The 26,425-nt window shown below is 64.0% G+C and overlaps 2 protein-coding genes across 2 annotated transcripts in view; both read right to left on the bottom strand.

The window, feature by feature from the left end:
* Window positions 1-349: 349 nt before the first annotated feature.
* Window positions 350-10,549, bottom strand: CACFD1 (calcium channel flower domain containing 1). The gene is made up of 5 exons (XM_012781992.1): window positions 10,328-10,549; window positions 7,405-7,477; window positions 5,968-6,093; window positions 2,678-2,785; window positions 350-2,208 (listed from the first exon to the last, which is right to left on the bottom strand). The coding sequence occupies exons 1-5, from the start codon at window positions 10,446-10,448 to the stop codon at window positions 2,118-2,120; spliced, it is 519 nt and encodes a 172-aa protein (XP_012637446.1). The 5' UTR covers window positions 10,449-10,549; the 3' UTR covers window positions 350-2,117.
* Window positions 10,550-10,805: 256 nt separating this feature from the next.
* The window catches only part of ADAMTS13 (ADAM metallopeptidase with thrombospondin type 1 motif 13), a 28,389-nt gene continuing 12,769 nt past the window's right edge, over window positions 10,806-26,425 (bottom strand). Inside the window, exons 13-30 of the mRNA XM_076008452.1 lie at window positions 26,210-26,336; window positions 25,579-25,727; window positions 25,108-25,228; window positions 24,591-24,671; window positions 23,465-23,646; window positions 21,378-21,513; window positions 21,169-21,298; window positions 20,335-20,520; window positions 19,198-19,357; window positions 18,608-18,728; window positions 16,343-16,472; window positions 16,035-16,217; window positions 14,648-14,852; window positions 13,924-14,245; window positions 13,200-13,346; window positions 12,760-12,936; window positions 11,788-11,972; window positions 10,806-11,252 (exon numbers count right to left, since the gene is read on the bottom strand). Of these exons, the coding sequence (XP_075864567.1) occupies window positions 11,049-11,252; window positions 11,788-11,972; window positions 12,760-12,936; window positions 13,200-13,346; window positions 13,924-14,245; window positions 14,648-14,852; window positions 16,035-16,217; window positions 16,343-16,472; window positions 18,608-18,728; window positions 19,198-19,357; window positions 20,335-20,520; window positions 21,169-21,298; window positions 21,378-21,513; window positions 23,465-23,646; window positions 24,591-24,671; window positions 25,108-25,228; window positions 25,579-25,727; window positions 26,210-26,336 (2,946 nt within the window). The 3' untranslated portion in view covers window positions 10,806-11,048. The remainder of the gene's footprint in view (window positions 11,253-11,787; window positions 11,973-12,759; window positions 12,937-13,199; window positions 13,347-13,923; window positions 14,246-14,647; window positions 14,853-16,034; window positions 16,218-16,342; window positions 16,473-18,607; window positions 18,729-19,197; window positions 19,358-20,334; window positions 20,521-21,168; window positions 21,299-21,377; window positions 21,514-23,464; window positions 23,647-24,590; window positions 24,672-25,107; window positions 25,229-25,578; window positions 25,728-26,209; window positions 26,337-26,425) is intronic.

The following is a 26,425-nucleotide window of genomic DNA, read 5'->3' as shown; positions in this document are numbered from 1 at the left end:
AGGGAGTGGGGTCTATGCAGGACAGGGAGCCCCTCGCCAGCAAGCAGCCAGGCTAGACGCCAGCTCTGTCCCGGCTGCCAGGCAGCGGGGCCCTCTGCCGCCTCAGCCACGGTGCAGCAAAGGGAGGGGAGAGGCAGGGGGCCTGAAGGGGGCCCAGCCCGGCTCTTAACACTCCAGCCCTGCCCAGCTGAGTGGCCTTGGGCACGTCACTCTCCTCATCCCAGATGCTGAGCAGGCTCAGGGCAGCACCTGTGCTTATTTCCTGGGCCTGCAGCCCCTGCTCAGCTGGGCTGGGGACATCCCTACCAGTCCACATGGGGGCCCCCAAGGCAGACGACAGGGAGCAAGCCCGACTTCAGCCCCACTTTATTGCTCAAGACACAGGCCGAACAGTGAGGGGCACACAGGCTCCGAGGCGCAGGGCAGAACCTTAGGCAGGGGCGGAGCCCTCGGCCATAAGGACAGACATTCCGGCAAGGCGGCACCCCTGCCGATGGTGCTTCTGCTGGGAGATGGGCCCCAGGACCACACAGCTCTGGGCTCACTGGGAACCTCGGGCAAGTGACCTGCCCACTCTGGCCTGTGACCGAGGGCCTGTCCACCTCTGCACCCAACCCCATGGCCTGCCCAGCACCCACCCAGCTCCCCCACAGGGCACGAGTGTGACCTTCCTGACACACAGCCAAGCCCTCCTCCTGCTGCCAGCGATGCTCCTCAGGCAGGGGCCGGAGGGACCCAGAGCCCCCACCTGGGCAAGAGGGGGCAGGCGGGCCTTGCCCCCCCAGGAGGTAGACGGGTCTTGTGCACTGCACACTCGGAGGAGACACACACACACACACACAGGTCTCAGCACTGCACACTCAGGAGACACACACACACACAGCCCTTTGAACCCAGCAGTGGCCTGGGGAACCCTGAAGGCACATGTCCCACCGAGCCGGCCACCATGGCCCTGCCACCTTGGGGCTCGCCAGGCCAGATCCCCGGAGGGCTGCTAGTGACGCAGGAGCCCACGGGTGAGTCCCCAGGGCAGTCGTGAGCAGGGCCCGAGTGCCCCCTCCCAGCCTGGGAGCCTGTGCTCCTGTCCCAACGCTGCCGGGCACAACAGGTCCTGGGAACGGCCCCGGCACAGCGATGGGGCTGGTGTCTCCACAGCAAGGCTCAGTCCCTGAGCTCTGGGAGCCCAGGGCCCGGGGCGGGCTGGGGCTGGGCCCAGAGCAAGCGTCCTCCACACCAGCCACTCCGAGGCCCACCCGGCAACCGGAGGAGCCCACAGGCCCAGGGCGGATGGGATCCACTTCCAGGCAGCACCTCTCCCTGCATGGGCCTTGCTCCCGGTGGCCTAGCACACAGGGCAGTGGGGACAGCTCTCTGTGGTGGGTGACTCTGGCCTCTGCCCTGCTCCGAAAAGGCAGAAGTTTCCTACAGAAAGGGCTTGGGGGCAGGCCGGCAGGAGTACCTGAGGTGGGGGCTTGGGCCACTGCTGATGTGGCCGGACCACGCCAGAACGGTGGGGGCCCTCGTAGGCGCCAGGGAGGGCCTGCTCTCCCCACTTCCTTAGCACCAGGGCGGGGGGGAGGGGCAAAACCTAGTGGCCCGAGCCAGGCCCGTGGGAGGTGGGGCAGCAGGGTGTCCCGGGTGGCTCGTGTCCAAGACTCCAGGGAACGCGGCAGGGAGCACCCCCACCGAGCTGTCCCGTCACTGCCGAGGCTGCTCAGGACACCGCCCTGCCGTCCCGGGCCCCAGGGCCTCCACCTGCCAGAGGGCTGGGCCAGCCCCTCTGCCCAGCACCCAGGCAAAGGACCCAGAGGCGGGCCCCGGCTGGACGTGGGGGAGCTGCCCCAGGCCCGGGCAGCCCGGCAGCGGTGCTGCCCACGGTGCGAGGTCCACAGAGCTGCTGGGCGGGGAGCGGGGCTGGTGCCCATGCTGAGCTGCCGTGGGCTCTGTCCGGCCTGCAGTCCTGCAGCCGGGCCCAGCGCAGAGTGGAGACCGGGCAGACGGGGGACTGGGGACGGGGCAGAGGGTGCCTCCGCCGGACTGTCCTCTGGGTCGACGTCCAGGCCTCATCTGGGTCTCACACGGAGCCAGGGGAGCGCGTGGGGGAGGGCGCCCGCCCGTCACAGCTCGCCCTCCAGGGTCTCCGCCAGCTTCTCCTCATCCGCCTGCTGCCTCTGCTGCTGGATCCTGGCATAGGAGATGGCGTCGCCCCTGGGGAGACAGCGGGGCGGCGTCACAGGGCCCCCGGGCATCCCAGCCCCTGCCCGACGCCCGCCCGTGCCCCAGGCGTGGCCCACAGGCACTGGGATTTCCCAGAGACCACTGCCGGGTGGCAGAGGGCTGCCTCGTGGCCTGAGACTGGCATGGGCTGCCTGGGACGCCAGGCTGAGCAGGCATCAGCGTGCGTCTCGGGGGCGCAGGAGAGAGGGCAGGAAGGGGTTCTCGCGAGCCGCGCATTTGCTATCCCGGCTACGGGCCGCGACAGGGCGAGACCCGGCCACCCAGAGGTCTTGGGGGTCCTCTCGCCTTCGTGACCTAGAGCTGAACACCCGGAGAGACTGAGGAGTCTCTGACACCCTCCGCGCCTATTTCCACCACTGGACAAAAGGGGCCACCCTGGGGCCCCGAGACTTGGGGGGGCAGTGAGGGCAGCCCCCCGGGCTGGGACCCGCACACGCACTTCTTGCCCAGAGCGGAGAGTCCGTACAGCACCCCCGTGGCAAAGGCGATGGCGTTGCCCAGCAGCGTGGTCAGGGTGAGGCTGATGACGACGGGAACCACGGCCATCCTGGGGGAGGAGCAGACGTCACGGGGCCGCCCCACCACGGCCACCGTCCTGCCCGGCTCCCCCGAGTCCCCAGACCCTCCCAGACAGCAGGGGGCAGGAAGGACCCCCAAAATCGACCGGGACACAGGTTCACGGCCAGGCGTCACAGAGTCCTCAAACACCCCTGAACGTGTCTGCAAGATTCTGCACGCTGTCTGGGAACAGAACCCGAAGCTTCCATCAGACTTTTGAAAAGGCCTGTGATCCCGAAAGGGCTAGCCAGTCATGAGACGGTGGAACACCCCCACTCTTCACCCTTAGCGGCCCAGAGAGAGGCTGTGGCGGGAGAATCTGGCGTCCTGCCGTCCCTCACCGGCCAGGCGCAGGTCACTTTACCTCTCCGAGGCTCAGCCCCTCTCCGTGAAGGGGGTCAAAGGCCGAGGGAAGGCTCGCCGACCACTGAGCACGCTGCCCAGAGCCCCGCAAGCGCTGGGGGACAGCTCTGACCAGCACAGCACGCCGCCACACCTCGGCCAGCAAGGGCCCCAGAAGTCAGCCCAGCACGGCCGGCCGGCGGCTGGGCAGCTCCGGCTGGGCGCTGCGCCTGCCCGCCTCGCTGCCCTCTGGCGCCGCCTGGCGGCGGGATCCCCTGGGGCCTAAACACCGCGGGGCCGGGATTTCCAGGCCAGCGGCAATTCCTGGGCTGACTGGGCCCGGAAAGTCCCGGTGACCTGGAGACCAGGACTCGTCCGTCACTTCCCTGGAGGAGGCCGCCTGTGCAGGAGAATGGACTCTCAGCCACTGCCTTCAACCTGGATTCCCATTCTCATGGGACCTGTGGTCATGCCATTTTTCTGTAGTTAAAAAAAAAAGGTCAAGGCCGGACGTGGTGGCTCACGCCTGCAATCCCAACACTTTGGGAGGCCAGGGCGGGAGGATCCTTGAGCCCTTGAGGATCCTTGAGTTGGAGGATGCTGTGAGCTGTGATTGTACCACTGCACTCTAGGCCAGGAAACAGAGCAAGACCACATCTCAAAAAAATTTTTTTTCAAAATAATAAAATAATAGAAATTATAAAGAAAAAGAAAGACCATAGGAGGAAAAACCAGACAACACAAAATTAAAGGCAGGCCAGGCGTGGTTGGCTCATGCCTGTAACCCCAGCATTTTTGGAGGCTGAGGCGGGAGGATCGCTTGAGCCCAGGAGTTCAAGATCAGACTGGGCAACATGGAGAGACCCCGTCTCTGCAAAAAATAAGAAAAGCCAGGCGTGGTGGCACGCACCTATTGCCACAGCTACTCAAGAGGCTGAGGCAGGAGGATTGCCCCACGGTACTCCAGCCTGGGCGACAGAGCTAGACACCATCTCTTTAAAATTAAAAAAAAAAAAAGGCAAACAACAGACTGGAAAAATATTTGCAGCAAATATAACAAAGGATTATAACATCTTTAATACAGAAAACACATATCTCTTGCTAAGTAGAACACTAAGATTCTAAGAGGTTAAAAAGAAAACCAAAAATTTTTTAAATAAAAAAATGCCATTAGAACATATGGGAAAATATTTTACCTCATAGCTAACAAATAAATAAATACAAATGTAAACACGGTCTACGGCACTAGGTAGGGGCCAGGAGAGAAATGCAAGTGACCTCTTTGGAAAGTAATTTAGTCACACATACTAAAATCTTTCTAATGATCATAACATAATCTTTGACCTAATAATTCCATACCTGGAAATAAATCCTAAGGAAATCACAAACAGAAAAAGTTTTAGCTGATGGAAGTTCATCACAGTTCGTCTTACACCATGGCGAAGAAATTAAGAAACCCATGATATAGCCACTGAATACATGTTCCTGTCAGTAAAGGTGATGTTTCATTATACTAAGTGAAAAACGGCAGGACACAAACTTATTTACAGTGGCTTTAACTGTGAAAAACAGGCTTTAAAAACCTCCTTAACACAGGATGGGCACACATCAGCAGGTCAACAGGCATGGGGCTCTGAGTAACAGTTTTTGATTTTCCCAATTATTGTTAATGAGTATGTATTTCTGTGGCATTTTTAAAATGGTGTTTTAAAAACCCGAAGTATACAGTGATGCACACAGACCAGTACTCTGTGACTCTGTATTCCTCTGTGACTCAAATACCAGGGACACCATCAGAACTCAGCAGGCACCTGTGCTCTTGCTGTCAAAACTATTGGGTCTCCACAAAGACAAAGAGAGCTTTGGTCTGTATTTACTTCTACAAATAATATAGAAAATAACAAATATTGCTGCTGCTGCCAGCCTCCTTTGCACCTGGCATGTTCTAGGATCTTCTATGTATTAAAATTTCTTTTTTTTTTTTTTGGACATAAGAGTCTCACTCTGTTGCCCGGGCTAGAGTGCTGTGGCGTCAGCCTAGCTCACAGCAACCTCAGACTCCTGGGCTCAAGCGATCCTCCTGCCTCAGCCTCCCGAGTAGCTGGGACTACAGGTGTGTACCACCATGTGTGGCTAAGTTTTTTCTTCTTCTTCTTTCTTTTTTTTTTTTTTTTTTTTTTGTAGAGACGGGGTCTTGCTCTTGCTCAGGCTGGTCTCGAACTCCTGAGCTCAAGTGATTCTCCCACCTCAGCCTCCCAGAGTGCTGGGATTACAGGTGTGAGCCACCGTGCCGGCCCCATGTATTAAACTTATCTTGAAATTGGTTCTATGTTATGACTCACATGTGAGGTACTACGTATTGATTTTGTTGTTAGAAACAGGACAATTGTTTAAAAGCGTATTTAGGACACAATGTTTTCTACTCTGCCCCTCATTTTTCCCTTCATGCCGGGATATCTATTTTGACCACACGCTTTGGAAGGGCTGCACGGAAGCATGTCATACGGCCCTACCATAATGTTCCTACCATAACAATTCCCAACTGTCAGACCCAAATTCCAGAGGTTTCCCGTGTCTGCATGTGGCATGTGACGCTGCAGTTCACGCCCACATACCTTTGCACTCTCACGTGACTGCAGTGCCGCCGGAGCTAAATTCCCAGGTGCAGAGCTGCCGGGCACCTTTTCTAGCAGCCATCACCAAATTCCTCTGAAATGAATGCACCTGCTCCCCGCCCGCCCGCCCCAACACCCTCATCTGCCCTCCGGGCCGCGTGGTCGGCAGGGTTCCGGGGAACCGCGTGGCCGGGCCCGGCAGGCAGCCCCTCACCCGCAGTAGAAGACAGCCTTCTGCCAGGCGCGCAGCCGGTCCGCCTTCTCCGCCACCATGTTTGCAAACTCCACGAACTGGCAGCAGAAGGGCGCCTCGCACAGCAGCAGGACAAAGGCGTTCATGCTGGAGGGGCGAGGGCGAGAGACAGCAGCCACTGACGATCCTGGGATGGTGAGGGCGGCCCCCAGTGCCACCAGGAGTGCCGCCCTCCTTCCCCGGCCCCTCCTGTCACCCCAGCTCCAGGGCGCCTGCTTCCCCCTCCAAGAGCCTCTGCGGAACTCTTCCCCTGTCCCGGCACGCCCAAGGCCTGTCTCCCCAGCCCAGCTGAACACTCCAGAGGGCAGAGCCTGGGTCTGCGCTTCCCGTTCGCCTCTTCTGCGGCAGCGGCTCTGCTGCAGTCAGTGCTGTCACCGCGGCGGCGCTGGAAGGCTCCCCCCAGGAGAGGCAGAGAGCGGGGCCAGCCAGTCCAGTCGCTGAGGGCTGACTGCCCGAGCTGGGGAGCAAGGAGCCCAGCAGGCCCTCTGCCGGGACCCCGAGTTGGGCTGGGGACAGCTGCCGGTGACTGAAGGCGTCTGCGCCAGTCTCTGCTTCCTACTGGTGGATAACAGTTCCCTGACACTGGGCTGGTCAAACGCACCAGGCCCTTACATCTGCCCCCAAGCTGTCTTTCCCCGTTTGACAAACAACAAAGCTCAGGCTGCCCAAGAGCCCGCCCAAGCCCCAGGCAGGAGGGCCAGGCCTCCAAACGCCCCTAGGACTCGGCCAGTCTGGGACTCCACCCCTGAAGCCCGGCCTGGTGCCTCCGGCCAGCACAGGCCCTGGGGCCTACCGCAGCAAGCCCCCAAGTCCCTCCGCTGGCCCGAGGTCCCTAAGGGTGGGACCTGCGTCTCGTCCACCTCTGCACCGCCTGAGGACACTAGCAAATTCTTACTGCACAGACACTTCCTGTGCACCTCAAGGGGTCCCATTCGGCCACAGCCGCACTGGCCTGCCCCACCCACCTCCCTCCAGCGGGACGGAGCCACCCCCGCAGGAGGACTCCCATGAGGGACTCCCATGGGGGTGTGCTGGCCGCTGGTTCCCATGCCAACCTGCCCCTCCCGTCCACCCCTGGCTGGCTCACCCAACACCGGGCTGGATGGCCCTGCCCCTCAGCCAGCCCCAGTGGCCAGTCTCCATGCCGCAGCCCTGGGAGCTCCCAGAGGGCAAAGGCCCCACTGCAGTGGGCTTGGTGTCCACACATGCGACTCAGTGGACACTCAGGCAACGTGTGTGGCCTCAGCCCTGCACCCAATAAAGGCCTGGGGGGCATTCCCTGGCCGTGACCCCTTGTGAAGAAACCCGGACACAGGGCGGGAGCGTGAAGAAGACCCACACCTCGGCCGGAAACCCAGCGCCCCGCACCCGCAGGCAGGACAGCCACGCGCTACTCACATCATCCACACGCCAGCCGCGATGTTCAGAGGGTGGATAGTGACGCAGTTGAAGAGGCCAGAGATCGCACAAGCTTGAAAGCAAGAGACAGGGGCGGGAATGAGCAGGGAGGAGGGAGAGGCCTGCAGGGAAGGCCGCCCAGGGAGGTGGCTTGAGAAATCTGGAGCATCCCTAGGGACGCTGAGCACCCGGTTCTCGCAGCACCCAGAGGTCCCCCTGTCATCCGAGACAGATGAGGCAACATAACTGCTCACAGGTATGGACAAGACTCAGAGAGGTGAAGCGACTTGCCCCAGGCCCCCAGCAAGGTGCTGGCCAGGCTGCAGGTGGCTCTTGGAGCTCGGGAGGCCACAAGGGCATCTCACCCGCCCTCCATGCCAAGGCACAGAGGAGCCGGCCCTCTGGCCCCAGCTGTACAGCACCCAGAGGGCGGTTAGGATCCAAGAGAGACTGTCTCGCAAAGTTACTCAGTCCTCAGTAAGTGCCACCTGTCACCACTCACGGGGCTGGCCACACGAGAAGTCCTCTGACTCGGAAAACGTGGCTTGGATTTTGGCCAGGACAAGGGGTGCCTCTCTTGGAACAAAGATCGGAACCAGGTAAGACCAAGTGACCTTGGGCACGTTCTCTTCATCCTTCTAGGCAGCTTTCCCCTCTGTACATGGGCAAGTCCCACAGCCCGGCCCGCCCACCGCCACAATACCAAAGGGCCCTGACGGACACGATGCGTCCTCTTCCAGCCCAGATGGTGGCTTCGCTGACACCCGAGTGTGGCACCTGGACTTTCCTCGACCCGCAGCCTACAGCCAGCTTCACAAGAACCCCAGGGGCCCTCGAGGCAGGGCCAGGGAGCTGGCAGTGGGGAAGCCGGGCCTTCCGAGGCAGCACAGCCACCAGCTCATTAAACTTGCAGCAGCTCTGCACCTGATCCTCCGACACGGGTCAGGAATTCTGCCGATTCCCGTGTAACCCTATGCAGGCGGCAGGCGACAGGCAACGGGAGGAAACCAGATGAAGTGAGCCCCGAATGCAATGGCACTGCCCCTGTGTGCCCCCAAGGTCCCCTTCTCAAAGCCAGGACTCAAAAGTGGCACCTATCCTCAGCACATCCTTAGGAACATACGCAACAGACGGCAAGATTCCCCAGAGCCACAGACCTCGGGGGGCTGCCCTGGCAGAGTGCCCACTGGACAGGGCTTCTCCCCACGAGGCAGCTGAGCCTGGCCTCCCCTGACGGCGCCTGCCTTCCTGCTGCAGTCAGCAGGTTGCTGCCAGCTCCAAGCCCACCCCCGCTGTCCCTCCCACAGCCAGCCTTGGGGGAGGACCAGGGCTCAGCCCCACCTAGCCGGCTCCAGCCAGGAGTCCTTTAACAACAAAGGGCTTGAGATGTCCACTCAGGGGTCTCGATACTGGCATTTTCCACGTGAGGGGAGTGTCACCGTGCAACCATCTGCCTCCAGATGCTCTTAGGACTCCAGGGAAAGGCCACCCGCCCTAAAGGAGGGCAACCGGACCCAGGCCCTGTTTGAATTCCTGCTGCATCTCTAAAACACCTACATTCTACCTTGTATACAGTATTTGGTATTCACATAACAATGCCCCCAATCCGCAGGTGAAACTGACAATTCGGGGCGATGCCTTAAGTTTAGCTTCTCCAGAAGCTGCATCCGCCTGTAGGCCCCACACAGCACGGGCACCCCTGGGGCAGGCACAGGTGCCCCTTGGAGAAGCACAGACTAGGTGGGATTCCAGGGTTAACCTGGGGGTCAGCAGGGCCACTGACCAAGACGGAGGGAGGGTGGTGGCCTACAGGACACAGTCAGGACCTTTCCTTTCTCCACCACTGACGAGTGTCACCCCTCAGCACCGCCCACCGCAATCCCTAAGGCCCGACCTTGAGCCCACCAGTCTCTCCTGCAGAGCCAACCTCGTGCTTGCTCTGAACGGCAGGGACAGGACCCGGGCCTGCCTCACCGCTGCCGCTGGATGAGGGCACACCTCGCCTGACAGCACACTCTAACCTGCACCGCCCCGCCTGAACCTCCTTCCGCCCTCCACCCGCCTGGCAAGACTGTGGGACTCGAAGGTGACCCTGAGAGGAGGTCCCCTCTGGCAGGAGAGCTGGTGGGGTCTGCCCTGTCCAGGCCCCAGCGGGAGCCAGGCAGGCACCGTGTAATCCCTGCAGACTTCCTCAACAGACATCCCCTTTCTAAGGCCTTGCACCGTGCGCTCTCCCCTCACATCATTCAGACAACTTATATTCGCCTTTGGAGGCCAGTGTCTGTGGCACTGCGGTCCCCAACCCCCGGGGCCACCGCACGGCACCGGAACCGAACCGACGGCATCCCCGCCCGAGCTCCACCCCCTGCCCTGTCCGTGGAAACGCCGTCTCCCGTGAAACCCGGCTGGGTGCCGCGTTTGCCTTCCTCGCGTCCTTGGGCTCGTGTGGAAGACCACCCTGGCTCCCGGGAGGGAGCGCCCGGCAGTGACGAGGCCCCGGGGGAGGCCGTCGCCGCAGCTCCCGCGCCGCGCCCCGAGCCACCTATGCCCGGCGCCACCGGACCTTCAGGACGCCTCCAGCCGGCCAGACCCGTCCCCGCCCAAGGCCAGGCAGGCCACCGCCCGCGCGCCCCAGGCCGCAGGGGACGCGCACCCGGCCCGCACGTGCACGCCGCCAACCGCAGCGGGGCCGCCGGGTGCAGGCCGGCGCTGCGCTCCCCGGGGACCCGCTCCCTCCCGGGGTTCCCGGAACCGCCAGCCCAGCGGGCCACGGGGCGCGGGCCCGGCCGCAACCATGGCAACCCAAGACGCCGGCCCCGCCCCGCCCCGCCCCGCCCAGCAGGCCGCCCGCCCGCGCCCCGCAGACCCCGACCCGCTGGGGCCCTCCCGCGGGGCGCGCATGCGCGGCGGGCCGGGTACTCACAGACGGCCCCCAGCACGCCCGACAGGCGACACAGCCAGCGGTACCACCATGTCATGCCCTCCTCCTGCGCGGGTGGCGCGGAGCTGGCGGACGCCGACGCCGCCCCGGCCGAGCCGCTCATGGTGCCGCGGTCCGGCGCCGCCCGCGGCCCTCACAAAGGGCTCCGGAGCCGGCCGCGTCGACGCCGGCGCGCGGCCTTGTGGGAGAGGCGCTCATTAGCATAGGGGGCGGGCCCGCGGGGGCGGTGCTCATTAGCATAGGGGGCGGGGCTGTTGCGTGGGGCCGCCCAGGCGGGCAGACGCGCCCCGGGGGACCAGGTTCCCGGCTGCGCAGGGCGGTGCTGCCCGCGCACCCCTCGCCTCTCCTTTCCCTGCCCGGGCCGCTCACGTCGGGGCATAGCCCACCGCCCAGGCGTCCCCGCCCTGCCGTGGTGGGTTGCCAAGCCGGTTCCAGCAGGTCATGGGAAGAAAACGCAGCCTAAGTGCACGTTTCCTTTATTGTGCCCGAAGGGCTGGGGGTGCCTTTCCAGAGTCTCCAGCCCCGCCCCCAGCCTTCTGGACGCTGGAGAAGACCCTAAGCCTGGAGCAAGTCAGAGTTGGAAAGCGGAGGCCAGAAGTCAAGCCTCCAGGCCTGGCCAGACGCCTAGGAAGTGCTCGGCAACGGTGGATGTACGGGAGGGGAAGCTAAGGCAGGGCCAACGGTGGATGTACGGGAGGGGAAGCTAAGGCAGGGCCCGGCCCGGGCCCAGCCGCTGGTCCTCTTCCCGCGCCCGGGGCTGGAGGGCCCAGTACCGGCCCTGCAGGCTGGCCCGCGCCTCCAGGAAGCCCTGGCTGAACTCCATCTCCGCCTGGCTGCCCTCTGACTCCCAGTAGAGCACCTGCGGCCCGTGGAACGTCGTGGTCTTCAGGCTGTGGGTGTCCCGGATCTGGGAGGAACGGCCGGGAGGTGACGATTAGCCAGCGGTCATGGAAGCCGTAACCTGCAGGGTCTCAGCATTCGGGATGCTCACTAGAGCCCTATCAGGGGGACACTATTATCCGACCCAGAACTCTGACCTCAGGGAAGTTATGTCACACACACACCCCAAGGACACAGAGCCAGGGTGCCAGAGCGGGGATTTGGGCCCGATCTGTCTGATTCCAGAGGCTGCCTCCCCTGGGGCGGGCTCGGGGGCCAGTCCTCCCAGGACACACAAACCCAAGGGGGAGCAGCTCTTCTGGCAAAGTTATATCCGGCTGTAACGGGCAGCCTACATCAGAAAAGTTGTTTTCTATTGCACTCTTTCAATAGGTCAATAAACATTTATTGGTGACTGAGTGGAGGAAAGTCTCTCCCTCCATTCTTTCATTAGTGATTTTTAGGGTTTTGGTCTGAAATAAACTAAAAGGGTCCCCTAGCCCAGCACTCCCTGTGCCATGGCAAAAGCCAGCCCACTTCTGTGCCCGTCCCGGTGTCCTCACCGAGATGTAGCTGGCATTGGCTCCCTCGGTCCCAGTGCCCAAGCCCATGGCCAGGGCGTGGATGGCAATCCGGGCCTGGGGGGCCACGTCGATGAAGAGCCGGCAGCCCCCTGCGTTCCTCCTATCTGGACTCAGAGAGGGGCTCACGATTTCACCCCAGGGTCCAAAGAGCTGCCTGTCACATTCTGCAGGGGACAGCAGGTGGGCGGGGTGGGTGTGGGCCACCTCAGGGACACAGGAGCCCAGACTGACAGCTGATGCCAGAGGCCAGGGCAGCTCAGCTCACAGCCGGGGACAGTATGGTGCTGTGGTCGGTATGGGGACTCCCAGGCAGAAGTCCCCTTGAACCCAACCTCTACCTCTTCCTGGCTAAGTGACTTTAGGCAAAGACTGTATGCTGAGCTTCAGAGCCCCCCTCTGTAACTGAAGCAAACCGTGGCACACTCCGGGCAGGGGGGTTGGCAGGAGGACTCAGTAAAGCCACGCCTGCAAAGTGCTGGACACCGAGCCAGGCGCCAAGGATGAGTTCCAGCCATGTCAAGCGTCCCCATCACTAGGGGTCCACTCGAGCCCCACCTGCCTGCCCCTCCTACCCTCCCTTGAGGCAGGTGCCTGCTTGCGGGGCAGCTGGGGAGAAGCAGTACAGTGACAGGGGCTCTTGCCCTCTGGCAGCACCCAGCAGCGCCCGTGCACCTGGCAAGCGCGTGGAGCCACGGCCCGAGGCATAGGGTGGGGACGTGGACCGAGTCCCACGCCCACCCATCCTGCTGCACACCCCCGGGAGGGAGGGATGCAGCGTCCATCTCGGGGCCTCATCTTGACCACCCGTGCGGACCAACACTGGCCGCCTCCGGGCTCCTCCCATCCCAGTCAGCTCCCCCCGTGTCTTGCCCGCTGTCGCCGACAGCACCCAGCCACCCCCCTGCCGGGCCTGGGCTGCCCTGCGGGAGGTGGGGTGCGACCGCTCACTACCTCTGTGCACGGTTCTGCCGGCAGGCCAGCTCCAGTACCGCAGCACCACTCCGCCCGCCCGCCTCGCGCGGCGCTGCCTCACCAGCAGCGTGTTGGTGTTGGGGCTGAAGGTCTTGCCGGGCAGCCCGGTGCACGACTGCCTCCACGCGAGCCGGCCCCAGAGCAGCAGCGTCTCCCCTGGAAGCCGCGGTGCAGTGAGGCGCCGGCCCCCTACTCGGCGCAGCAGGAGGTGGCTCCAGGGTGACTGACCCACCATGGAGTCCCGACCCTCCCATCACTGGCTCTCCCACTCACTAATCTCTCAGTTTCCTCATCCGTGAAATGGGGATGGCCACGCCCTGTCACGGGGGGGGGGGGGGGGGACCGTGCACGCCCTTGTCACGCTGGCCCCGGGCAGGGCCCATCACTGACAGCAGCTGCCGGTGTGGGCCTGGACATACCAGCGCTGCAGTTGAGGGAGCTCTCGAGGACTTGGAGGGTCACCACCTCCCCCAGGGGCCGCCCGATGGCCACCGCACAGTCTGCCTGCCCCGAGCCTCGCAGGTCAATGGTCCCGGCTGGCTCGAGGTGCTGCCCACCGCAGGCACCTGGAAAGGCAGCAGGAGCGCAGGTGAGCAGAGCGTGCGGGTTCCGGCAGGACGGGGCTGGGTCTTTCCATGCTGAGGAAAGAGACTGGAGGTGGGGGTCGGGGGGTGGGGACCACATCCTCCCAGGCCCGGCTGGAAGCTTGCTCAGGTCAGGGGTGTGCGTGGGTCAGAGGGTCAGCATCACAGTGCAGATGTGCAGATGCTGAGTGCAGATGCCCCAGCAGCGGGGCAGTGCGTGGGGCAGTGCGTGGGGCAGTGCGTGGGGCAGTGCGTGGGGCAGTGCGTGGGGCAGTGCGTGGGGCAGTGCGTGGGGCAGTGCATGGCTTTGCGTCACTCAGACATGGGTTTCCCACTCTGAAGCCTTCAGTTCATTTGACCTTGATGATGATGAGAGTGACTTTCCCTTTGCCAGGTAGGAAGGGGGCCGGCCCTGCACCTGGCCTCCAAGGCACGCCCCTGCAGCCCACTACACGCATCCTGGGGGGCCAAGTGCCTGCCCTAGCTCCCACGGGTGGAGACGCCTCTGCCCGCCCCTCCTGCGGACAGCCTCCCGACAGAAAGGAGGAAGGAACGTAACTGGGCCGCGCTGGGCTTTCCCGGGGACTGGGCAGGAGCCGCAGGGGCTGGGGAGCTGGGGAGCGGAGGTGGGCCCAGGACTGGGGCCCCTCTGGGGAAGCCACAGCAGCAGGTGCCACTGTGGTCTGGCCCAGGGCAGCGGCTTCCTCATGGGGCGCTGGGCGGGGTGTCCCCTCCGCTGCACAGGGCCCGGCCCAGCAGCCCCGCAGGGTCACGGGCTTGGGCAGGTGCTGGCAGAAGTTTGCTGGCACCGGCGCCCCAGCTGGGGGGCCAAGGCAGGTGTCCTGCCGGCTCTGGACGCCATCCCCGCAGGAGACGGAGCACTGCAAGAGAGGGAAGGCGTCACGGCCAACCCTGCCAGAGGACAACCATGTGTCATCTCTGCACCACCTGGGAGGCAGGCAGGTGTCCCCATTCCACAGAGGCAGAAACTGAGGCTGAGAGGTAACCTTGCGTGGGTCACCCTCTAACCGTCACCACTGAAGCCTCTCTGCCTCTCCAGGCCACAGGGCAGGGGCCAGGCGCTTGGCGGTGGGACCCTCTCCTTCCATACTGCCTGTCACTGCCCGCCTGGCTCTCATCCCCACTGGGCCAGATGCCCAGGCCCTTGTGACAGAGGCGGGTGGTGTCCACAGAGCAGGCCTCAAGGCTGTGGCTCGTCTCTGTCTGCTGCACCCCTGTAACCCCCCCTCCAACTGTGCATGATCCCCTCCAGCCTCGCTCACCTCTGTCCAGGTGCTGACGTGCCACCGGTAGGCACAGTCACCAACAAGGCAGGGGACGCTGGCCTGGGGCCGCACCAGAGCTGCACAGGCCGCCTCGTCCACCTCCGTGTCCCGGCCGCGGTCGAGCTGCACGCAGGCCACCGAGCGCCTAGCAGTGCCGAGGCCACAGCTGGCCGAGCAGGGGCCGAGGGCCGTGACTGTCCACCTGCAGGAGGAGACCCAGAGAGGCTCCCTGCCCGAGTGGCCTCAGACAGTGCCCGGGCAGGCCCCAGGCCCCCGTCCACTCACGGGGCCACTGGCTCAGGACGGTTCCGAAAGGCTCTGCAGGAAAGGGACCGCTTTCCCCTTAGCTGGGGTCTCCCTTCGTCCCCTCTATTGCACAGCACCTGTGAACACCCCACAGAGCCGCCCGCGTGCCCCAGGGTAATGGGAATCAGATCTGCCGCCAGAGGGTCATAAACCCGTCCGTGGGAAACGGGGTTATCCAACGAACGCCGCTCGCTCGCCAGCGATTTGGGAAGGAAACGTTTGGTCCCTGCTCTGCAACGTCTCCAAATAAGTCACAGACGAGTTAAGGGTCTAAATTTAAATGAACTGTTTTCTGCGACGGTGGGTTTATTTATGTGAAACTTAGCAGGCAGGAGGAAACCTGGCGGTGTGGCGCCAGCGACCGAATCCGGGCGGGGGAACATGGTGGACGTTTGCTACACGGCGTAGGAAAGGATTTCATAACGAAAACCGCAAAACTGCAAAAAGAACCCGTGAAAGAATTGTGAGGCCGGGCGCGGTGGCTCACGCCTGTAATCCTAGCACTCTGGGAGGCCCAGGTGGGTGGTCAAGGTCAGGAGTTTGAAACCAGCCTGAGCAAGAGCGAGACCCCGTCCTCTGCTAAAAATAGAAATTAATTGGCCAACTACAAATATATAGAAAAAATTAGCCGGGCGTGGTGGAACGTGCCTGTAGTCCCAGCCACTCGGGAGGCTGAGGCAGAAGGATCGCTTGAGCCCAGGAGTTTGAGGTTGCTGTGAGCTAGGCTGACGCCACGGCACTCTAGCCCGGGTGACAGAGCAAGACTCTGTCTCAAAAAAAAAGAATTGTGAGCGAGGTAGCAGAGTCCTCCCCCACACTCTGGCCCCCACGGGCTCGAGCACTGGTCTGGCCTGTGTCCCTGCTGGCCAATCCTCTGTGGGGGTAGTAGAGGCTCACAGCCTCAGGGCCCTCGTGGCCGTCAGGGCCTACCCAGCCTGGTGGTGCTGGCACCTCCCCCTCACCTGGCACAGCACAGCTGTGACCTGGGCCGCTGAGCTGCCCTTTGGTCCCCACAGCGGCTGGCCTGGCATGGGCCTGCCCCAGGAGTGCCCCTCCCGCCGTGCCGCCAGCCACCCACCTGGGCGGGCAGGGCTCCGGGCTGCAGGCCTCCTGGGGCTCTGGGCGAGGCAGCCCCCGGCACTGGGCGTCCGGCAGGATCTCCTCGGCACCGTCCTCCGCCTGGGCGCGGGCACAGTACAGGGTCCTCCGCACGACCCCGCCCCCACAGCTCACGCTGCAGGTCGCCAGCTTGTACCGCCACCTGGGGCAAAGCGGAGTCAGGGAGGCCACACGGCCTCCCGCCTGCAGGGAGGAGGCTGGTGGCCCATGGGAGGCTGCCCCCCAGGTCAGACTGCCTCCGCTGCACAGCTGGCTCCCCACACTCACCGGGCAGGGCAGGGGACGGCGCGGCAGACCTCCCGCCGGCGCCCGGGCTTGCTTGCCGCCTGGCACAGCTCCTCCTGCACAGGCACCCCGAGGGCAGAGTCCGTGCACAGGACACGCAGCTCCATCACGCCTGCAGGGAGGAGGCAGGGACCCCCGCACCCCAGGAGGTGGGCTCAGCAGACCGCAGGCCCCGGCTTGCGGGACGGCCCTAGCAGACAGGGCGCGAGGGTTTGGGTCCGCCTTGCAGAGCCATTCAAGGTTTTAGAAGGGGAGGTGAGAAGTGCCTGGCGCACAGTAGGTGCTCAAGAAATGGCAGCCGCTGCTGTTGTTTATTGAGAGGCATCGTAAGAATTACGATATGAAAGTCTTTGACTGTGTTTATTATAAAGGTGTAGTTAGGGCCTCAAATCTCTCCTTTAGGAGAATCCTCAAAAGAAATCTCTTTCTGGTCTTTGTTCTAAACAGGTTCAAGTTCTACTGAGCGAGGAGTTAGGGTTTTGGTTAAGAACACTGTGCACCATCTCACATTAGCCATTAGGGCGGCCACTATCAAATCACAGGAAGTAGCGAGTGTCGGCGAGGACATGGAGAACCGGAGCCTTGTGGGCCAGGGCGGGGTGTGACCGGCGCAGCCGCTGCGGAAAGTGCAGCACGGAGCCACCGTGAGAGCTGCTGGGCCACTTCTTCTTTTTTTTTTTTTGAGACAGAGTGTCGATTTGTTGCCCAGGCTAGAGTGAGTGCCGTGGCATCAGCCTAGCTCACAGCAACCTCAGACTCCTGGGCTCAAGCGATCCTCCTGCCTCAGCCTCCCGAGTAGCTGGGACTACAGGCATGCGCCACCATGCCTGGCTAATTTTTTCTATATATATTAGTTGGGCAATTAATTTCTATTTATAGTAGAGACGGGGTCTCGATATTGCTCAGGCTGGTTTCGAACTCCTGACCTGGAGCGATCCTTCGCCTTGTCCTCCCAGAGTGCTAGGATTGCAGGTGTGAGCCACCGCGCCCGGCCTGCTGGGCCACTTCTGAGTGCGTGCCCCAAAGAACTGCCCAACCCGAGAACGCCGGGTGAGCAAGAACACCGAAAGCAGGAACTCAAACGGATGCCTGTGCGCCGTGTGCACGGCGGCACTACGCATGGCAGCTGGCGTGTGGTAGCAAGCCCCTCGTCCCTCCCTGAGCGGGCGGCCAGCGAGCGTGCTGGGACGCACCCCTGCCACGGGATGTCCCTCAGCTTTAAGAACGAGGGAAAACCTGGCACGTGCCACAGTGTGGACCAACTCGGAGGACATTTGCTCATTGGGACGAGGCAGACACGAAAGGACCCATGCCGTAGGATTCCGCTCACACGCGGTGCCCAGGGTCATCAAATCCGTTGAAACGGAGAGTGAAAGGGAGGGTGACGGGGGCTGGGAGGCGGGGACGGGCAGCCGGTGTTTAACGGGGACACGGTATCAGTTTGGGAAGAGGAGAGCATTCTAGGCATGTGCTTGGTGCCACTGAACAGCTCCCTTGAACGTGGTGAATGAAGATGGTACCTTCCATGATGTGTGCATTTTACCACAATAAAAAAAATTGTAAAAACAAGGCCAGGCGCGGTGGCTCACGCCTGTAATCCTGGCACCCTGGGAGGCTGAGGCGGCCAGATTGCTCGAGGTCAGGTGTTCGAAACCAGCAAGAGCGAGACCCCGTTTCTACTATAAATAGAAAGAAATTAATTGGCCAACTAATATATATATATGTATAGAAAAAATTAGCTGGGCATGGTGGTGCATGCCTGTAGTCCCAGCTACTCGGGAGGCTGAGGCAGGAGGATTGCTTGAGCCCAGGAGTTTGAGGTTGCTGTGAGCTAGGCTGACGCCATGGCACTCACTCCAGCCCGGGCAACAAAGCAAGACTCGAGAAAATAAAAAAATAAAATAAATAAATAAATAAAAATTGGAAAAACACAAGGGCGCTGCGTGTCTTGAAGCTAACATGGTCTCTCTGCCCAGGACGCCAGTGTGGGGCCCCCCTGTCGCCGTGGCTCTGCTGGGCCACCAGGAATACGCCCTTGGCGCCAGCGCTGCCGGTGTGACCGTATCGCCCTATCTTTTCACCCGATGGCCACACCTCAAGTGGCAGCCGGACACTTTGCCCCCGTCTCCTTGTATGTCACCCTCATGCTCCGACAGGGCTTGGGTTCTAAGCCACTCAAAGGCTTCTCGGAACTGGGCCAAGCGCAGGCGGGTGAGGGGGTCAGCAGTGAGCGCCGTGCTCCCTCACCTCGCCCGCAGGAGGCGGAGCAGGGCCCCGCCACGGGGGTCCACACGTGGGCGGCAGGAGCCTCCGGCCTGGCACTGCGCGATGCGGGAGGGCCCTCTTCCCCCGGAGAGTCGGCGCCCAGCTGCAGGGAGGGAACAACGAGTGGGGGTCTGGGATGCCACCTCCAGACCCCTGGGCACCCCCACGCCCTGATCTTTTCAGGAGAGAGCAGGGAGTGGCACGGGACTTGCCTCCTGGGCCCCCAGCCGACGCCCTCACCAACGCCCCACCTTTGCCCCTTGGCTGGCCCTGCCATCCCCACCAGCCGCGAGGGGCGGGGGCGGCCAGCACCCCGGCCTAAGAGCAAGGCTGAATGGATCTCTTCCTCAGATGCTCCCAGCAAGGTGTGTGGCTTGCCTGGCTTGCCTGGGAGCGTGCCAAGAGCGCACTGTCTCTGAGTTGAGCCTCTGGCCGGGCTGGCCAGCAGACAGTCGCCTGCAGAAGGACAGTGTTCTACTCTGGCCTGCAGGATGGCGGCAAACGGTGCCCCTCTTTCTCCCAGCCAGGTAAGGACCCAATAGCCCCGGCCGCCCTCGTGCCGGGGCACTCACCTCAACAACAGGTGGCCTCTCTCCTGTGGGGCCGGGCCCCGCGGTCGCTGGGGCCTCCGAGCCACCCGCCCCCTGCACACACGTCACGTTTGTCACACTCTCCGAGGCCAGGCCTGCTCCGCCGGCCGACGTGCACGGGCCAGGGGCTGACGTCTCCTGCCTGAGGACAGCACGGGACAGGCATCACGCCCTGCCACTGCCACCTAGCTGTAGGTGCAGCCCAGCTCCTAGGGGCAGGGAGGCAGTGAATCTGCCCCCCAATGTCCAGGAGCCCAAAGAGGCAAAGCCCAGGGGTCTTTCTCCGACATGCCGGTTTAACTGCCTCACTCATCGGCCTCCGGGCTCCACCAGGCAGCTCTGCGCTCGGCGGCCAGGGACCCGCCTGCGCCCCGTGCAACGAGACAGCCCAGCCCCTGCCCTGCAGACGCGAAGGGGCCTCCACCCAGACGACCACAGGCCCCTGCACCACGGTGGTGCTAGTGGATTATCAGGTGCCACGTGGCATCGAATCCAGGCCTGGGGAGGGCAAATGGTCTCAGATCCAGGGGGGGGGGGGCTGCCTGCAGTGCCGTGTTCAGGGTCCTAAGGCTACCCCAGGCCTCGGCAAGAAAGAAGAGAGGCGTGTGCTGTGTCTGTGGGGACATGAGAGTGGAAAAGGGCCCAGAGCCACCTGTAGGCCACCGTGGTCTGACCCCCTCCCGCTGGACAGATGACAAGGCTGCAGCCCAGAGAGGGAGGGGACTTGCCCCGGGCACCCGGAAGGTTGGCGGCAAGGCAGGGTCATAGCCACTGTCACTCTGGACACTGAGGGGACGAGAGGCGGCCACCTGGGCACCATGGAAAAGGTGGCAGTGGTGACAAAGTGACACCTACTGCTTTACACTGACGGTGTCACCTTGTCCCCATGCCCTTCCCTGGGAGGGTCCTCGTCCCCATTTCACCACAGGGGCTCGGAAGTTCAGAGAGGGACACGCCTGGCCCTGGTCTCCTGGCTGACAGGCTGTCCTGAAGCCGGCACTCGGAGCCCCCAGGCACCGCTGCCCTGCCAGGGTGGTGGGGGCCGGCCAGGCACCTCGGGAAGAGGGGACACTCCGAAGGGGTGGGGCTCGGTGCGGGACAGCCCTGCCGGGGGCTCACCTGGCGGGGCAGGGCTGGGAGTTGCAGGGCTCCACCTCCGGGGCAGGCTGCAGGGCCACCGCCGCGCACCGGGCCGGGGGCAGGGTCCTCAGGAGGCCGCCCTGGGCCTCCACGCAGCGCAGTGGCCGCTCCCGCAGGCCTCCCCCACAGGAGGCGCTGCACGGGCCGGAGGCTCCAGCCACCCAGCTGAGGAGAGGGACAGGGCGTCAGGCCCCTGCCCAGGTCCCCGCGCTGGCCCGGGGGCAGGGTGGGGGCCGGCAGGGCTGTCCAGCCAACTCTGACTGGGCCCTGCATCCTCCAGGTGTGAGAACGCCAAGCACGTAAGGCCAGCCCAGCCTCTCTAGGTGTCCCCGGGCCACCCTGACCGACACCTGGGCCCGAGCACACCTGCAAACTAGTGCTGGCTGGCGGCTGCCCCAGTCTCGTGCCCAACAGGGATGGCCTGTCCCTAACAGTTTGTCCCTGCTGAGGGCCAGCAGCGGCCGGAGCTTCCGCCACGAGCTCCCCAAGGCTTCCACACAGCCCCCTGGGGGGGGGGTCATCTCCCTATTTGACGAGCACCTGAGCTCAATGGAGGCTCAGGCTGCCCAGAGAAGGTGACAGTAGGGGCGGGTCACACCGGGCTGACACTGGCACCTTGTCTACCCTGGTCTCAGTGTCCTCACCTGCAAAACGGGGGCACTCACAGAGCCCCCCCTCCCAGGGTCATCAGGACAAGGGCAGCACCCACAGAAGCTGCTCAGCCCGGCCCGCACCTGAGAGCCCAGGAGCCCCAGCGGGCACTCCCCCTCCCCCACCCCACCCTGGGAGCTGCAGAGACAGCACCGCACTCACTATGGGGGGCAGGGCGCAGGGACGCAGGCCTCTGTCCACGCCGGCGGCTGCGGGCTCCCTTGGCACCAGGCAGCCTCCACCTGCTCCTTCCCAGCCTGGTCCAGGCAGCTGTAGGTCACCCAGCGCCGCCCTGGGAGGGGAGAACAGGGGCTAGGCCACCTCCATGCAGGGGCAAGCCACGCCGCGGGCCAGCCTTCCCCAGGCCTCACCTGCCCCACAGCTCACCGAGCAGGGCCCGCGCACGGCGGCCCACGCCCAGGCCTGCTGCGGCTTAGGCTGGAAGTAGGAGAAGGTGATGTCCGGGCGGGTGAGGTCGCCATACTCCTCGCTGTACCGCCTGTAAACCTGCAGAGACAGATGGGGAGCTGCGGGCCTCGTCCAGCGGGCTCCCTGAGGGTCCCTGTCACAGCCACCTCCCCCACGACGGCCCCGGGCTTTCATTCCTCCATCCCTGCACCCTTCTGCTCAGCAGGCTGTCACCTGCACTGACCGCACCAGGCTCTGGGGACACACAGTGGACAGGACACTGAGCCTCAAGGAATTCTCGACAGGTTGGGGGGCTTGGGGGGGGTGGCAGGTAATTACTCAGCAATTGGTAGGTTAGGGGACAGGGTATTTTTTTTTTTTTTTGAGACAGAGTCTCACTTTGTTGCACAGGCTAGAGTGAGTGCCGTGGCGTCAGCCTAGCTCACAGCAACCTCAAACTGCTGGGCTCAAGCGATCCTCCTGCCTCAGCCTCCCGAGTAGCTGGGACTACAGGCACGCACCACCATGCCTGGCTAATTTTATCTATATATATTAGTTGGCCAATTAATTTCTTTCTATTTATAGTAGAGACGGGGTCTCGCTCTTGCTCAGGCTGGTTTAGAACTCCTGACCTCGAACAATCCGCCCGCCTCGGCCTCCCAGAGTGCTAGGATTACAGGCGTGAGCCACCGCGCCCGGCCAGGGGCAGGCTATTTTGATTTCGAACTCCTGACCTCCAGCAATCCGTCTGCCTCGGCCTCCCAGAGTGCTAGGATTACAGGCGTGAGCCACCGCGCCCGGCCAGGGGCAGGCTATTTTGATTTCGAACTCCTGACCTCCAGCAATCCGTCTGCCTCGGCCTCCCAGAGTGCTAGGGTTACAGGCGTGAGCCACTGCGCCCGGCCTTGGACAGGGTATTTAGAGAGCACAGAGAAGTGTCCCTAAGTTGACACTAATGGTGGCGGAGGAGTGGCCGTGGAGGTCAGGAGGTCCTGCAGGCAAAGGGCAGAGGCCAGGGTGTTCCAGCACGGGGCCCGGGCGAGGGTCTGGGGTGAGACAGCACAGCTCGTGCTTCTAGAGCGGAGCTGACGCCCGTGGGGTCGGCCGGAAGGGACTGGAGCCCCGGGGCCTCATGGCCGGCTGGCGGCCTGGGCTCGGCCCTGAGAACGCTGGGAGGTTTCCGCAGGCGCCTGGGCCTGTTGGCACTTCGGGAGGGTAACTGGGTCCTGTGCCCAAGGCCGGCCCAAGAAGGGGCCATCCTAGAGGACAGAGCCCAGTGCGAGGTGACATTTGACACCTGTCCCCACGATGGCCACATCTGGCCACCCACCGCAGGCCTCTGTTTGTTTGTTAAAATAGGGCTTCTCGGGCCCTGCAGGGGAAGTCCTGACTCAGTGGGTCAGCAGAGGGGCCAGTGCTTTAACCCACGCTGCAGCCGGCATTTGGGGAGGACAGCGTCCCGGGCGCGGGGAGCGGGGTGAGCCGAGCCCTATGGGAAGGTGGGGGCTTGTTCTGGCCTGGCCTGCACCCCTGGGGGCCCCTGCGGCCTCCGCCAGCTGCAGGGGCAGAGGGTGCTGCTAGGTCATTGTCAACAGGGGCCCCTCTCCAGGTGTTCCCGGGACGACTTCAGCCCGTGCTGGTTTCTGCCCGCCCTCCAAGTGTGTCCTCAGCAAAGCACGTGTGGGGACACACGCAGGTGTGTGCACATCACACGTGAGGACACACCCAGGGGAAGCCTTCCTGGGTTCCCAGGTGGGAAGCTGCAGGCCTGTACCTGCTCCTGCACCCCGGCCCAGGCGCCCACTCCCCGCCCTGCACACAACCCGCTGGGGCCGGACCCTCCTGGTCACCCCTCCTGGCTGGTGCTGCTCCCGGGGCCCCTCTCACCCACGCCCATGCTCCAGGGCCCCCCGCGGAAACGCCCCTGCGTGAACGGCCCTCTAAGTGACCGCCGAATGAACCAACGAGTCAGGGGGTGAGCAGATGGACAAGCCGACAATCACAGTCACCCAGAGGGCCCCCCGCCAGCCTCCCCAGCCCCTCTGGTGACCTGGATCTCGATGGCCTCCCGGAGGGGTCCCCGGATGCGGATCTCCTCGAGGCGGGGCAGCCGGTCCTCGGTGAGGGCCACCGTGTACTCGACTCTGCTGTCCTCCAGGACGGAGGGGTAGGTGGTGCTGGGGGAGAGGCTCGACTTCCCGGCCACAACGTAGCGCCCGCCGATCCTCACTGCTGCGGGGGACGGCCCGTAAGCCCCGTGGGCCGGGCGCCAACCCCCCACACCTGCAGGTGGCGGGCGCCACCCTTTCACTCAGTCCCGGCTAAGGCAGGGATGGAGCTGACGGCAGGGCCGGGGCGAGGGGGGCCTTCCGTGGACAGGACAGAGCCCCCACGGCCAGGTCCACGGCTCTCCTCCCCAGGGTGCCCCTCCTGAGAGCCCCACGCATCTGACCCCAGAAGACGTCCCCCGGCGGGGCCTGCACCTCTTTCCGGAACCCAGCGAGGGCCGTGACCTGCTCCCCCGCCAGACACACTCCCACACGGCACTGACAGGCGGGTGCGGGGCTCAAGGACCCTGGGCAAGCATCCCCAGCCCAGGATGCAAAGGCCAGGTGGGGACGGGGGCTGTCTAGCAATGCAGCCCCGCGGCGCGGCCGTGCCCAGAGAGAGGCCCGGTCTGCGCCGCTGGCCTCCAAGAGGGAGCACAGGCCACGGCGGAAAGAGTGTCTTTGCTCCCTGCCAGGAAGGCTGAGCATGTGGCTCAGGGCGTGGCTCAGGGCATGGCCCAGAGGCTGAGATTATGCACATGGGCCCCCAATCCGTGAATCCATCCGTCAGCCACGTCTGCATCATGGAGCCCAGGGAAGACTCTGAGCGCCAGCCTGTGACCGTCCAGGGCCGGCAGAGCCCCGTGTGCGTGGCCCCCCGCTGCTGTCAAAAGGGCACCCCATCCCCGAGACCCTCCCAAATACCACCCCGGGCGTCTCTTCACTCGGGGGACTGTGACCCGCGCCCTTTTCCTGGGTAAGCGCCACCACCAGCTCGCAGCGCCCAGTCAGCCCGGGGGTCGCCCAGCCGGTTATAAAGCAGGCGGGGTGAGAGGCGAGGGCACCCGGGGACCGTCCCTCCGCCTTCGCCGTCATGCTGGCTCGGGGGGACATCCTCGGGCCGCTCACCCAAGTGCGAGAAGAGAGGCCTGCGGTTGGCGACGTACACGCTGGTCAGGTTGGGCGTGACTGTCAGGAACGTGACGTACTCTAGGTAAAGAGGCACGGAGGGGCGCGTGGGCCTCACGGTCCCCACGTCACAGCCACAGGGGCTGCCTGCGGCTGGGCAGGGGACAGCTGACAATGCCACGGGGCTGCCTCTGGCGGCAGGGAGGCCCCTGTCACAGGGGGCGGTCAAACCCAGGCTGCAGGGCCACCTGCAGGTCCTCTGCTGACCCTCAGAGCACTGACACTCGGGAATGACCCCTGACCCCTTGCAAATAAACCGAAGCAGAGGGTTGTGCACAGGCGGCACAAGGTCCACGGCTTTCCTGCATCACAGCTACAGGCAGCGACCGTCACCCGGGCACTAGGGTCCCAGCGGAGGCACCGCCACCAAAATCAGCCTGCCACCGAAGGCTGGCAGAGAGGAGGAAGCAGAGGCTGAGCCGGGGGCGCCAGCCCTCCACCCGGGGTGTGGCCCTACCTCTGGCTCTCCCGGCCGTGAAAGAGCCGTTCCGTGGGCTGCAGGTGCTGTTGTCGCCTCCGCACACCTGGCAGGCGTCCCACGCCCGCTGCGAGTCCATCCTGCCGTCGCAGCCAAACGCCTGTGCAGGGGGAGGGGCAGGGGCCGTGTCCCTGGAGGGTGCTGGCCTCAGTGGCACCGTGGCCCTGCCATCCGGAGGTTCTGGGGTACAGGCAACCAACCGCGACACGTCTACAGCCCCGGACATCCACACAGACAGTGGGCTGGGCGGGCTCCAGTGGCTTCCCGGGTCACGGTGTGGCCCTTAACCCAGGCTGACCCCCAGTCCGGTCCGTGCGCCCTGCACCACGCCCCAGCACGCCGGATTCTACCGCAGCTCTGCCAGGGCCGGCACCCAGCGACCTGCCCCCAGGAGCCTTCCCACGGGACAGGCAGGGCTCGGGGCTGGCTCCACTGCCCACACACGCCTACCCTGCAGCTGCCCGACACGCACAGGCTCAGCGCCCCATCCTCCCGGGGGCCGCCGGGCACACACCGGGTCCCGTCCAGGAAGCTGTCTCCCCGTCTCATGATGAAGCTCTCGCCCACGGCCCGGCACATGTGTCTGCACAGAGCGTCCCCTGACGGGACAGAGGGGACGAGAGTTCCTGAAGCCAGGAGGGGGACAGGGAGGGCCGGGCCCTGCCCCGCCTGGCCCACGTGGGCCCTCACCCCCACCAGCCCCCTCCGTCCTTTGCATGTGGGGCAAGGGTTTCGGTTGCCCCCCGCCCCCACCCCGCCCATCCTGCCTCCTGGCGGTAACTGGATAAACTACCTAGAAACTAACTAACGGCACAGAACTGTGGGAGGAGGAAGGCCCGCGGCACCTCTCCCGCGCCCTCTCCCTGAATCCCTCTAGCTGCCCAGGAGGGAGAGCCTGCTGTCGTCTCCACTGCACAGATGGGAAAACCGAGGCTCAGAGACGGGACGTCACTGCCACAGTGGTGGGACATCCATGGTCCATGGGATGCCAGAGCCGGAGCCCGGGCCCTGATCGGACCAGCACCAGACTGATGGGCAAACCCCCAGCGGCTCTGCCTGCCCGAGGGTCCCCGGGCCCCACCTTGGCTGTGCTGGGCGGCGGCGCCCCAGCGGTAGAAGGTGGCGGTGCCCGGGGGGAGGAGCAGAGGCTGGGCGTCGGTCTGGGCGCACTGCTCCGACATGAACTCCAGCTGGCTCCTCTCGCAGGCCTGGCCGGGGGGGAGGCAGAGCACAGGAGGGGGCAGGGGTCCCTGTCACTGGGAGACCCCGCAGTGCCCAAGTCAAGGCGTCGGTGCGG

This window comes from Microcebus murinus, chromosome 12 (assembly GCF_040939455.1).
Source record: "Microcebus murinus isolate Inina chromosome 12, M.murinus_Inina_mat1.0, whole genome shotgun sequence".
NCBI classification, from domain to species: Eukaryota; Metazoa; Chordata; class Mammalia; order Primates; family Cheirogaleidae; genus Microcebus; species Microcebus murinus.
This window is presented reverse-complemented; position numbering and strand designations above follow the sequence as displayed.